General features: G+C 40.0%; 1 protein-coding gene across 3 annotated transcripts in view; it reads right to left on the minus strand.

Annotated features, from left to right (window-relative positions):
* Positions 1-12,530, minus strand: part of SPIDR (scaffold protein involved in DNA repair) — a 338,790-nt gene that overhangs the window by 18,038 nt on the left and 308,222 nt on the right. For all 3 annotated transcript variants that reach the window (XM_039222923.1, XM_039222926.1, XM_039222924.1), the window contains 2 exons: positions 11,564-11,750; positions 10,709-10,861 (listed from right to left, as the gene is read on the minus strand). In XM_039222923.1, the coding sequence (XP_039078854.1) occupies positions 10,709-10,861; positions 11,564-11,750 (340 nt within the window). The remainder of the gene's footprint in view (positions 1-10,708; positions 10,862-11,563; positions 11,751-12,530) is intronic.

The raw sequence follows: 12,530 nt of genomic DNA on the forward strand, positions 1-12,530 counted from the left end.
AAGACACAGGGTAAGCATGGATAAAAAACCAAAATCCTTCTATTTGCTATCTACAAGAGACTCATTTTAGACTGGAGGACACCTTCAGATTGAAAGGAAGGGGATAGAGAAATATCTATCATGCCACTGGAAGTCAAAAGAAAGGTGGAGTAGCTATACCGATATCAGACAAACAGGACTTTAAAGTAAAGACAGTAACAAGGGATGAAGAAGGGCATTATATAATAATTACAGGGTCTATCCAACAGGAAGAGCTGACAATTATAAATGTCTATGCACCGAATATGGGAGCACCTAAATATATACAACAATTAATCACAAATAGAAACAATCTTATGGATAAGAATGTGCTAATAGCAGGGGACTTTAATACTCCACTTACAGCAATGGATAGATCAACTAGATAGAGAATCACTAAAGAAACAATGGACTTGAGTGATACATTGGACCAGACGGATCTGACAGATATATTTAGAACTCTACATCCTGAGGCCATGGAATTCATTTTCTTCTCAAGCGCGCATGGCACATTCTCCAAGATAGATCACATACTGGGACATAAAGCAGCCCTCAATAAATATAAAAGAATTGAGATCATACCATGCACACTTTCAGATCACAATGCTACGAAACTTGAAAAGAAGTCAGGAAAACCTCCAAAAACATGGGGGTGAAAGAAAACCCTACTGAAGAACGAATGGGCCAATAGGGCAATTAGAGAAAAAATCTAAAAATATATGGAAACAAATGAAAACGAAAATACAACAATCCAGACTCTATTGGATGCGGCAAAGGCAGTCCTAAGAGGAAAGTACATTGCACTCCAGGCCTATTTCAAGAAACTAGAAAAAGCTCAAGTGCAAAATCTAACAGTGCACCTAAAGGAACTACAGGGAGAGCAACAAGAGCACCCCAAACCCAGGAGGAGAAGAGAAATAATAAAAACCAGGGCAAAAATAAACAATAGAGGAACCAGAGAGTTGAAAAGATCAATGAAACAAAGAGTTGGCTTTTTGAATAAATAAACAAAATTGACAAACCTCTAGTCAGGCTTCTCAAAAAGAAAAGAGAGAGTACTCAAATAGACAAAATCATGAATGAAAATGGACTTATTATTATATTCACAAATCAATCAATGTGATACATCACATCAACAAAAGAAAAGATAAAAACGATATGATCCTGTTGATAGAAGCAGAAAATGCATTTGACAAAATACAGCATCCCTTCTTAATAAAGACCCTAGAGAAACGCGGGATATAAGGAACTTACTTAAACATCATAAAAGCCATCTATGAAAAGCTCTCAGCTAACACCATCCTCAACTGGGTAAAACTGAGAGCTTTCCCCCTGAAATCAGGAACACGACAGGGAGGTCCACTCTCACCACTGTTGTTTAACATAGAGCTGGAAGTCATAGCATCAGCCATCAGACAACAAAAGGAAATAAAGGCAACAGAACAGGCAAAGAAGACGTCAAACTTTCATTTTTCGCAGACGACATAATAGTCTACATAGAAAACCCGACAGACTCCACCAGAAGCCTACTCGAACTGATCCATGAATTCAGCAAAGTTGCAGGGTACAAAATCAACATATAGAAATCGGTTGCATTTTTATACACCAACTATGAAGCAACAGAAAGAGAAGTCAAGAAACTGATCCTATTCACAATTGCACAAAAAACCATAAAATACTTCGGAATAAATCTAACCAAAGATATAAGAGATATGTATGATGAAAACTATAGAAAACTTATGAAGGAAATTGAAGAAGACACAAAGAAATGGAAAAATATTCCATGCTCATGGATTGGAAGAATAAATATAGTTAAAATGTCATTACTTCCCAAAGCAATCTACACATTCAGTGCAATCCCAATCAAAATTGCACCAGCATACTTCTCAAAACTAGAACAAACTATCCTAAAATTTGTATGGAACCACAAAAGACCCCGAATAGCCAAAGCAATATTAAAGAAGAAAAACAAAACAGGAGGCATCACCATCCCAGACTTTAGCCTCTACTACAAAGCTGTCATCATCAAGATAGTATGGTATTGGCACAAAAACAAAGACATAGACCAATGGAATAGAATAGAGAACTCAGAATGGACCCAAAAATGTACAGCCAACTAATCTTTGACAAAGCAGGAAAGAGTATCCAATGGAAAAAAGACAGCCTCTTTAACAGATGGTGCTGGGAGAACTGCACAGCAACATGCAGAAGAATGAATAATGTGGATCACTTTCTCACACCATACACAAAAATAAACTCAAAACCGATAAAGGACCTGAATGTGAGACAGGAGACCATCAAAATCCTAGAGGAGAAAGCAGGAAACAACTTCCTTGACCTCCACCGCAGCAATTTCTGCCTTGACATATCCCCAAAGGCAAGGGAATCAAGAATAAAAATGAACTATTGGGACCTCATTAAGATTAAAAGCTTTTGCACGGCAAAGGAAACAATCCATGAAACTAATAGGCAACTGACGGAATGGGAAAAGATAGTTGCAAATGTCATATCAGATATAGGGCTAGTATCCAAAGTCTATAAGGAACTCACCAAACTCCACACCCCCAAAGCAAAGAATCCAGTGAAGAAATGGGCAGAAGATATGAACAGACACTTCTCCAAAGAGGACATCCAGATGGCCAACAGACATATGAAACGATGCTCAGCATCTCTCCTCATCAGGGAAATACAAATCAAAACCACACTGATATACCACCTCATGCCAGTCAGAGTGGCTAAAATGAGCAAATCAGAGGACTCTAGATGCTAGCGAGGATGTGGAGAAACAGGCACCCTCCTACACTGTTGGTGGAAATGTAAACTTGTGCAGCCCCTCTGGAAAACAGTGTGGAGGTTCCTCAAAAAATTACCAGTAGAACTCCCCTAGAACCCAGCAATAGCACTGCTAGGAATTTACCCAAGGGATACAGGAGTGCTGATGCATAGGGGCACATGTCCCCAATGTTCATAGCAGCACTCTCCACAATAGCCAAAACATGGAAAGAGCCTAAGTGTCCATCAACTGACAAATGGGTCAAGAAGATGTGGTTTATCTATACAATGGAATACTACATGGCAATGAGAAAGAATGAAAACTGGATGGAACTTGATGGAACGTAGATGGAACTTGAGGGTGTTATGCTGAACAAAATAAGTCAGGCAAAGAAGGACAGATACCATATGTTTGCACATATAGGTGGATTAGGATGTACTTAACGGAGGACCATGGGGGAGTAGAAGGAGAAAAATAGTTGGGGAGAGGGAGGGAGGCAAACCATGAGAGACTCCTGAATGACGAGAACAAACATAGGGCTGATCAGGGTGGGGGGAGTGGAAGGGGGGTGATGGGCATGGAGGAGGGCACTTGTTGGGATAGCACTGGGTGTTATATGGAAACCAACTTGACAATAAATTATTTAAAAATAAATAAATACAAAATGTAAAATACAAAAAAATAAAGTATAGAAATCATATAATCTAGAGATCATATTGAAATCAGGGGGGCATGTGTGGCTCTGTCAGTTGGGTGTCCAACTATTGATTTCGGCTCGAGTCATGATCCCAGGGTTGTGGGATCAAGCCTCATGCTGGGCTCTATGCTGAATGTGGAGCCTGCTTAGGATTTTCCTCACCCCTTCTGTCTCCTCCCCTGCTCATGTGCTCTCTCTCTCTCTCAAAAAAAGAAATGATCATACTAATAAGTATGTTCTTAGACCACAATGGAATTAAACAGTCAGTAACAGAAAGATAGCTGAACCCCACCCTCCTCAAACAACTGGAGATTAAACAATATGCTTCTAAGTAACACATGGGTCAAAGAAGAAATCTCAAGAGAAGTTTAAAATTTTTGAACTAAATGAAAATTAAAACATACAAAATTTGTGGGATGCAGCAAAAGCAGTGCTTAGAGAGAAATTTATAGCACTGTATGCATATATTAGATAATCTAATATCATATAGCTTTCATCTTAGAAAAAATAAAAAGAGAAGCAAGTTAAAACTAAAGCAAAGGGAATATAAGCAATAATGAAAATTAGTGGAGAGATCAATACAATCAAAAACACAAAATCAACAGAGAAATTCAAGACACCCAAAAGTTGATCCCTCAAAAGATCAATATAAATTGATAAATTTGTTACAGGCTAATCAACAACACAAGAGTGAAAAAACAAATTAATTTTATCAGAAATGAAAGAGGGGACATGGTTAATGATCCCATGGACATTAAAAGGATAAGAAAAGAATGTTATGAACAACTCTATTCCTCAATTTAGCTAAGTTACATGAAATGGTTTAATTCCTTGAAATCCACAATCTATCAAAACTCACACAGGAGGAAATAGATGATCTGAATTAGCTAATCTCTATTAAAGAATTGAATGAATAATTCATAATCCACGAAAGCAGAAAATACCAGTTCCAGAAGGTTCACTGCAAATTCTACCAAACTTTTAAGGAAGAAATTATACCAATCCTCTACAATCTCTTCAGAAAACAGAAGCAGAAGGAGTATTTCCTAAACTCATTCTATGAGTACAGCATTACCCTAATATAAAACCAGATAAAGACATTATATGAAGAATAGGTACAGAATAACATCTCTCATGAACATAGATGCAAAGTCCTTAACAAAATGCTGGCAAATCTAATCTAACTGTATAAAAAATATATATCATGACCAAAAGTGGGATTTATTCCAGGTATACAAGACTGATTCAATATTTCAAAAAGTCAATTAATGTAATCTATCATATTAATGGACTAAAGAAAAATCATATGGTCATATCAGTAGATGTAGAAAAATAACTTGACAATATCCAACAGCCAGTCATGATAAGAACTCTTAGCAATCCAGGAATAGAGAAGAGCTTCCTTACTTGGTAAAGAACATCTACAAAAACCTATAGGTAGAATAAACCAACAAAGAAGTCATATGTAGGAAATAGTGAATCAAACCTAGATGATTAATGCGAGGGAGTCCTAGGACAGTAGTTGAGAGCAGAACAACTAGTCAAGATTGGCTTAGATGGAGAGAAAACTCTAGGAGGGAAATTATAAAGGAAAAGGATAACTCCAATGATTTGTCATCATTTTTGGAGATTTGGGGGGAAAAAAGGTGTGGGTGAAGGCAACGTAAGGAAAATTAAAGTCAATATAAAACTCTATGAGGCAATCCCTATCACAATAACACCAACATTCTTCACAGAGCTAGAACAAACAATCCTAAAATTTGTATGGAACAAGAAAAGGCTCCAAATAGCTACAGCAATCTTGAAAAACAAAAACAAAAACAAAGCTGGGGGCATTACAATCCTGAACTTCAATCTGTATTACAAAGCTGTAATCATCAAGACGATACAGCACTGGCATAAAAACAGACACTCAGATCAATGGAATAGAATAGAGAACCCAGAAATGGACCCACAAACATATAGCCAACTAATCTTTCACAAAGCAGGAAAGAATATCCAATGGAACAGAGGCAGTCTCTTCAGCAAATGGTGCTGGGAAAACTGGACAGCGACATGTAGAAAAATGAATCTGGACCACTTTCTTACACCATACACAAAAATAACTCAAAATGGATGAAAGACCTAAATGCAAGACAGGAAGCCATTAAAACCCTATAAGGCAAAAACCACTTTGATCTTGGCTGCAGCAGTTTCTTACCAACACATTTCCGGAGGCAAGTGAAACAAAAGGAAATATGAACTATTGGGACCTCATCAACATAAAAACTTCTGCACTGTGAAGGAAACAATCAGCAAAACTAAAAGGCAACCAATGGAATGGGAGAAGATATTTGCAAATGACATATAAGATAAAGGGTTAGTATCCAAAATCTATAAAGAATTTATCAAACTCAACACTCAAAAACAAATAAGCCAGTGAAGAAATGGGCAAAAGACATGAATAGACACTTCTCTAAAGAAGACATCCAGATGGTCAACTGACACATGAAAAAATGCTCAACATCACTCATCATCACAGAAAAATACAAATCAAAACCACACTGAGATACCACCTCACACCTGTCAGAATGGCTAACATTAACAACTCAGGCAACAATAGATGTTGGCAAGGATCTCTTTTGTGCTGCTGGTGGGAATGCAAACTAGTGCAGCCACTCTGGAAAAGAGTATGGAGGTTTCTGAAAAAATTAAAAATAGAACTATCTTATGATGCAGCAATTACACTACTAGGTATTTATCCTAGGGATACAGGTGTGCTGTTTCGAAAGGGCACATGCACCCTAATGTTTATAGCAGTGCTATTGACAATAGCCAAAGTATGGAAAGAGCCCCAATGTCCATCAACAGATGAACTGATAAAGAAGATGTAGTGTATATGTGTGTGTGTGTGTGTGTGTGTGTATATATATATATATATATATATATACACACAGATACACAAAATGTATATATATACACATACACACAATGGAGTATTACTTGGCTATCAAAAAGAATGAAATCTTACATTTGTAACCACATGGATGGAACTAGAGGGTATTATGCTAAGTGAAATTACTCAGTGAGAGAAAGACAAATATATGACTTCACTCATATGAGGAATTTAAGATACAAAACAGATGAACACAAGGGAAGGGAAGGAAAAATAATATAAAAACAGGGAGGAGTATAAAACATAGGAGACTCTTAAATATAGAGAACAAACAGAGGGTTGTTGGAGGGGTTGTGGTGGGGGATGGGCTAAATGGGTAAGGGGCATTAAGGAATCTACTCCTGAAATCATTGTTGCACCATGTGCTACCTAACTTGGATGTAAATTAAAAAATAATTAAAAATAAACAAAACAATTCCATGAGAAATCACATAAGAAAGGAAATAGAAGTACAGTACAGTTTTTCCTATTTGGTGAAAAACATTTATATAATCATAATAGTAAAAATGCCATTTATTGATTTTCATCTTTGAAAATCAAGCTTTAAAAAAAAAGAAAATTGTTCTATAGACAGAATGTTCAAGGCCTTATTATGGTTATAGAACTGAATACCATCAATCTTAATACTATAAAGTACAGAAACAACTGTAGGAACGTGGAAAGGAAGAGTAGAGTAAAAGAAGCACAAAAGAGCTAATAGTTTGTCTTTCAAAGTATGGAAAAAAGAGATTCTATCGTTAGCAGAAAGAAAAATAAACAGAACCCCTACAGCTGGTTGACAAAGTAGATGCTTTCCCCTTAATATCAGGAACAGAGCAAGGAACCCCTCTGGTACCACTTCCATTCACTTTTATACCAGAGTTCTAGCTGAAACGGTGCTACAGGTGGTGGCAATTCTTATGGTCTCATAACAACAGGGTCCTGTACAGCTCAGGGTGCCTGGCGGTTCCCCTCCAGTGTGGGGCAGAAAATGCCACTCCCACACCCTGCTCTCTCCTCTGAGTCCCTGGGCTCTGAGAGAGGTGAGGAGTGGGAGGAGGATAGGAGCAAGCACTGCAGAGAATGAAGGTGGAAGGCAGGCCTCTGGAGGTGGAGGAGATGTGCAAGCCTATCACGTCGTGGGCACAGTGATGAGGACAAATGTGCAACACGTCTGCTCCAGGGCACACACCTGCAGGGTGACTGTCCTCGAAGCCTGTGTGCCCAGGGGCCCAGCAGAGCCAGCTCTCAGATGCCCCAACAGCCCCTCAGCCTCTGCAGACTCCCAGCCCTGCCTTACCGACATGCTTCCAAACCACCTGCAGCAACCAGTCATGGCTTTGCACCACTGTCTATCTATGGTGCTGACAGAACTGCTCCATTTAAGACAACAAATTGATCACACAACCTCCTGAGTTAGCATGACTGGGAAAGAGACGGAACCAACTCCATCCCAAAGGGTCCTACCTCCTCCAGCATCTGAAGCTTTTCCAGTTGCCGTTGGCATCTCCACAGGTTTTCTATATGGCCTCATCTGTCTGGAAGGTCTTCACCAACTCTGCCTGACCAATCCTAATGGTCCCAAGGCCACCCACCCACTGCCTCATTGGCTCTTGCTGTCATCCAGCCCTCCTCGTCAGGGTCAGTGAAAGCACTGAGATGTTGTCCTTCTCCATTAGGCTGTGAGTCCTCCAAGCCCCCACAGCCTCATGTGCATGATCTTATTTAATCCTCAACAATGCTTTAAGGTGGATTCTATGAGCCCCCTGTTAGATGACAAGATGGAAGATCCAGATGACAGATGACTTATTGGAGTCTGCTTTCTTTGGAACTACTAGGCTATACTGCTTTCCTTTCTCACTTAAAATTACAACTTTAGTTATCTTTTGGTCCTAACACTAAAAGAAAATGCAAGAAGAGTAATCCAAATGGACTCAACACAATGAATTGAGTGCTCAATCTTACAAGCAGGCAGGAGAATGTGAATTAAAGCAACAACGGAATCAGAGTTTTTGCTGTTTATAAAAATTATAGAAAGATTCAGAAATCTTATGGTGGGCAAGGCAGAGGGAAACAGGCCCTTTTAGAAAGCCTTTTGGAAATGTGAATTTCTGTATATTTTTTGGAAATTAACTTAGTATCTTTTAATATTAAGGATACACAAACCAATAGTGTGGCCACTTTGGAAAACACTTTTTTGTCAAAAAGGCTAAGTACAGCGTTTCCCATATGACTCAGAAATTCCATTCCTAGATACATACCCAAAATTTGAAAACAGGTTGTTCAAACAAAACACCTGTCCATAAATATTCATAGCAGCACTACTTACAATAGCCAGAAAGTGGAAATGACCCAATGTCCATTAACTAATGAATGGATAAAACAAGATGTGGGGCATCCATACAAGGAAGTATTCAGTCATCAACAAAAATGAAGCACTGATACATGGTACATCATGGGCAACTTTGAAGACATTATGCCAAATGAAAGAAGCCAATCAGGAAAGACCATATAATGTATGACTCTGTGTACGTGAAGTATCCAGAAAAAGCAAATCTACAAAGACAGAAAGTAGATCAGTGCTCTCCTAAGACCAGGGGCAATGGATAGCGTGGGAACACATAATGGCACTGACAATGGGCATAAGGCTTATTCTGGAATAATGACAGTGTTTTTGTTTGTTTGTTTGTTTTGTTAAAAATCACTAAACCCAACATGGGTCTCAAACTCACAACCTTGATATCAGGAGTCACATGCCCTACTGATTGAGCCAGTCAGGTGCCCTAACAAGGTTTTAAAATAGATTGTAGTAACAGTTGCACATCTGTGAATATACTAAACCATTTTAAATGAATGAATTCTAGTGATGTAGGTTATATCTCAATTAAGTTGTTTTAAAAAAAATACATGAACTCTAAGACCCTGAAATCTTCCTGCAAAGAAATCAGTAGGGATTGATGTAAAGGATGTTTATTTCAGCCTTATTTACAACCACACAAGACAGAGAAACATGTCTGATGTCTGTCAGTGGACAGTTTATTCATAGAAGAGAATATTATGCAACAATGAATATCTTGAGTTAGATCTTTACCCACCCATCTGGGTGGACATCCCTGCTAGAGTACTAAGTGAGGAAAGCAAGGGCCAGGATGGTATGTTTTACAGAGTTCTGCAGTCACACACATTCCCTCGGAAGGGGGCACATATGCGTGTTCCTGTGTGTACAGAGTGCAACATGTTCAGTGCATGGTAGAAAATACTTTCTCTTTATTCACCTTTCACTAGTTCCACTGGACATGCACTACTTTTTCCACTAAAAAATTCAAAAAGTTAAAAAGGAGAATATTAATGCTATGCTGAGCCCCAAACTCATATATCCAACCAGCTACTGAAACGTCTTTTCAGATGTATCAAGACATCTACACTCATCAAGATGTAGCTAAAATTGTGCTCTCAGAGCTCGCTTCTTCTACCATGTCCTCTTTGCTTAAACAGCTCTCCCATCACCGTGTGGCCTAAACTAGCATCTCAGAGGTCCTCAGGTACATTCTCACCCTCATCTATGCCTTGCTCCCTCTGTACTGAATTCACTACCCAACCTGTCAGCTTCCCCCAACTAAACCCACTTCCATATTTACTTCACCTCTTCCCTTACCTCACGTCGTGGGACTGGTGCTTGCCCTCCCACTGACTATTACCCAAGGCCCTGGCCCTTCCACTCTGCTCTGCAGAGACAAAAACTGGAGCACCCTCCTCTCTGTCAATGAGAGAGCATGCCAGGGCCACCCACTGGGGCAGTGGTTCTCCTCTCCACCGGGTCTCCAGTCACTGCCTTCATCAGATATCTTTCCCGCCCACTCCCAGACTCTGGTGCTCCCTGACACTGCCCTGTCAGCAGCCTTTATGTGTCCTGGTTTTTTCCCCTTCAGATACTCTTCCTGCCTCTACTCCCTCACCTAATTAGCTACTGCCTATCCTTCAGATCGCAGCACAAGGCTCCTGGCCTTGGGGAACTACAGAGACTTCCCTAACAACGGGAGGTCCCAGTGATCAGTACTCTGAGCACTCAGAACACTGCCGTTACCAATCTGATTGTGTGCATAGCTGACTGATTTCTTTCTATATAGACTTTAAGTCTAAGAGGCAAGAACCTCTTCTGATTTTGTTCCTCATGTATCCAAAGTCTGGAACATGTCAGACAACAATAAATGCTTGTTGAATACATGAGTAAACGAATATGAAGTGTGATATTTAAAAATATATAAATACCATTTCTATTTCCACAAGTCCTGACTTGACTACCCACCTTGAACGCTGCAAATGGAGTTGACCTGAGTGACAGAATCCAGTTCACTGAGCTTCACAGGGCTGGTCAGTTCACAGGAGGGTGCACTGGAGGCCACACCCAAAGGGGGCTTTTGAAGCAAAAGGACACTTCGTTCAACACAAACAATCTGACCTGCCAACAGAGACATTTCAGATTAGTGAAGCACGGAAGAAAAAAGTGAGTTCTCTCCCAGTAAGGACAGTGCCCTTTGCCAGCCTCCTACAGGTTGTGTGGGCAGAGGGCAGTTTTGCGGCCCCTCCCTTGTGTCCAATGACATGTGCACTGTGCAGAAAGGAAGTCCTAAAGCCACCAGTGTGCTAAGCTGGGAAAGCACACAAATACTAGATTCAAATTCAATTTGGAAAGGTGAGTTTTGTGGTATGCAAATTATACCTCAACAAAATTAAAAAAATGTAATTAGGGCAGGATTTTAACTTGATTCCTGGAAAAAAAGAGTTAACTGATCTAAGCATGAAGTTATACTGTTCCAGCATTGTTTGTTTTACAAAGTGATGTCTCAGGCAATGGCTTCAGGTAGCTTTTGCACCTGTAAGGTGTGCCACAAGAGATGATCTTTGAGTGACCAATGGCATCTTCCACAGAGGGTGTCAGCACTGCAAGGGTTCTAGTTCTGTCCAGGTGGCCATGACAGGGGTCAGTGAAAGTCCCAGGCTGGTACTATGGGCCTCTTCCACTCCACACACCACGTCTTCAGTTGGCTTCACAAAGGGGATGCAGTTCCAGATTAAGTCAGAGGAATTTACAAACCATGATGCCATTTTATGGTGTCTATCAGTAGCTGCTGGGTCAAAACTGTGAAGAAAAAAAGCATACCCTGGGCTCGGAGAGTGTCCCTGAAGAGGAAGCTGTGAGGGGCAGCCTGAGTGAGCGCTTCCAGGACTTCCTGGCTCAGCACACAGGAGGGGGCCACACAGACTGGTACAGTTTTGGGGAGGCCAGCGTTATTCTCATCCTGCATCTGCAGGCTGACATCAGTCACCATCAGCCAAATCTCTCTTTGCTGTAGAAGAAGCAAATTGTTCAGCTATAATTCAAACACAGTTAAGTCATTAACTTTAATAGCTATTCTAACATCCAAGACTTAAACATTTTTTTTAATGTTTTTTTATTTATATTTTGAGAGAGAGAGCATAAGCAAGGGACGGGCAGAGAGAAAGGGGACAGAGGATCTTAAGTGGGCTCTGAGCTGACTGGCTGACAGCAGCAAGTCTGATGTGGGGCTCAAACTCACGAACCCTGAGACCATGACCTGAGCTGAAGTCGAACACTAAACCAACTGAGCCACCCAGGTACCCCTAATATCCAAAACTTTTAAAAGCCATGATGTTAGATGATTATTACTAACAGTATTTTAGATATCATTCCAACAAATATTTTCAAATATACAAGAGTCTGTGTGTCTTGGTCACTAGCAAACAATCCGACCTGATTGACATGGCTGAGCCCTGGGAACCCCAAACCTGTACTTGTTTAAAGGGCTCCTTTGTTGGGATACAATCTGCCCTTCCGTGGCACTAATGTACTTATCCTTGACCTACTCAGGGAGATTCCATTACTCTTTTTCTCCAGATCTCATGTTCCCATACCTAGAATGTTAATTACCACATTGTAGTAAGTATTTAGTCCTTACACATTCTTCTGTCCTGTTAGATGTACACTTCCTAAGAATCAGAGATTGTTATAAACTGATGTTTATATCCACCCCCATATCCCCAATTCATGTTGAATTCCTAACCTCCAATGTGATCGTAATGGTAGGTGGGGTATTCAGGAGGTAATT

Source organism: Hyaena hyaena, unplaced genomic scaffold (genome assembly GCF_003009895.1).
Source record: "Hyaena hyaena isolate Hyena2069 unplaced genomic scaffold, ASM300989v1 scaffold_1218, whole genome shotgun sequence".
Classification (NCBI taxonomy): domain Eukaryota; kingdom Metazoa; phylum Chordata; class Mammalia; order Carnivora; family Hyaenidae; genus Hyaena; species Hyaena hyaena.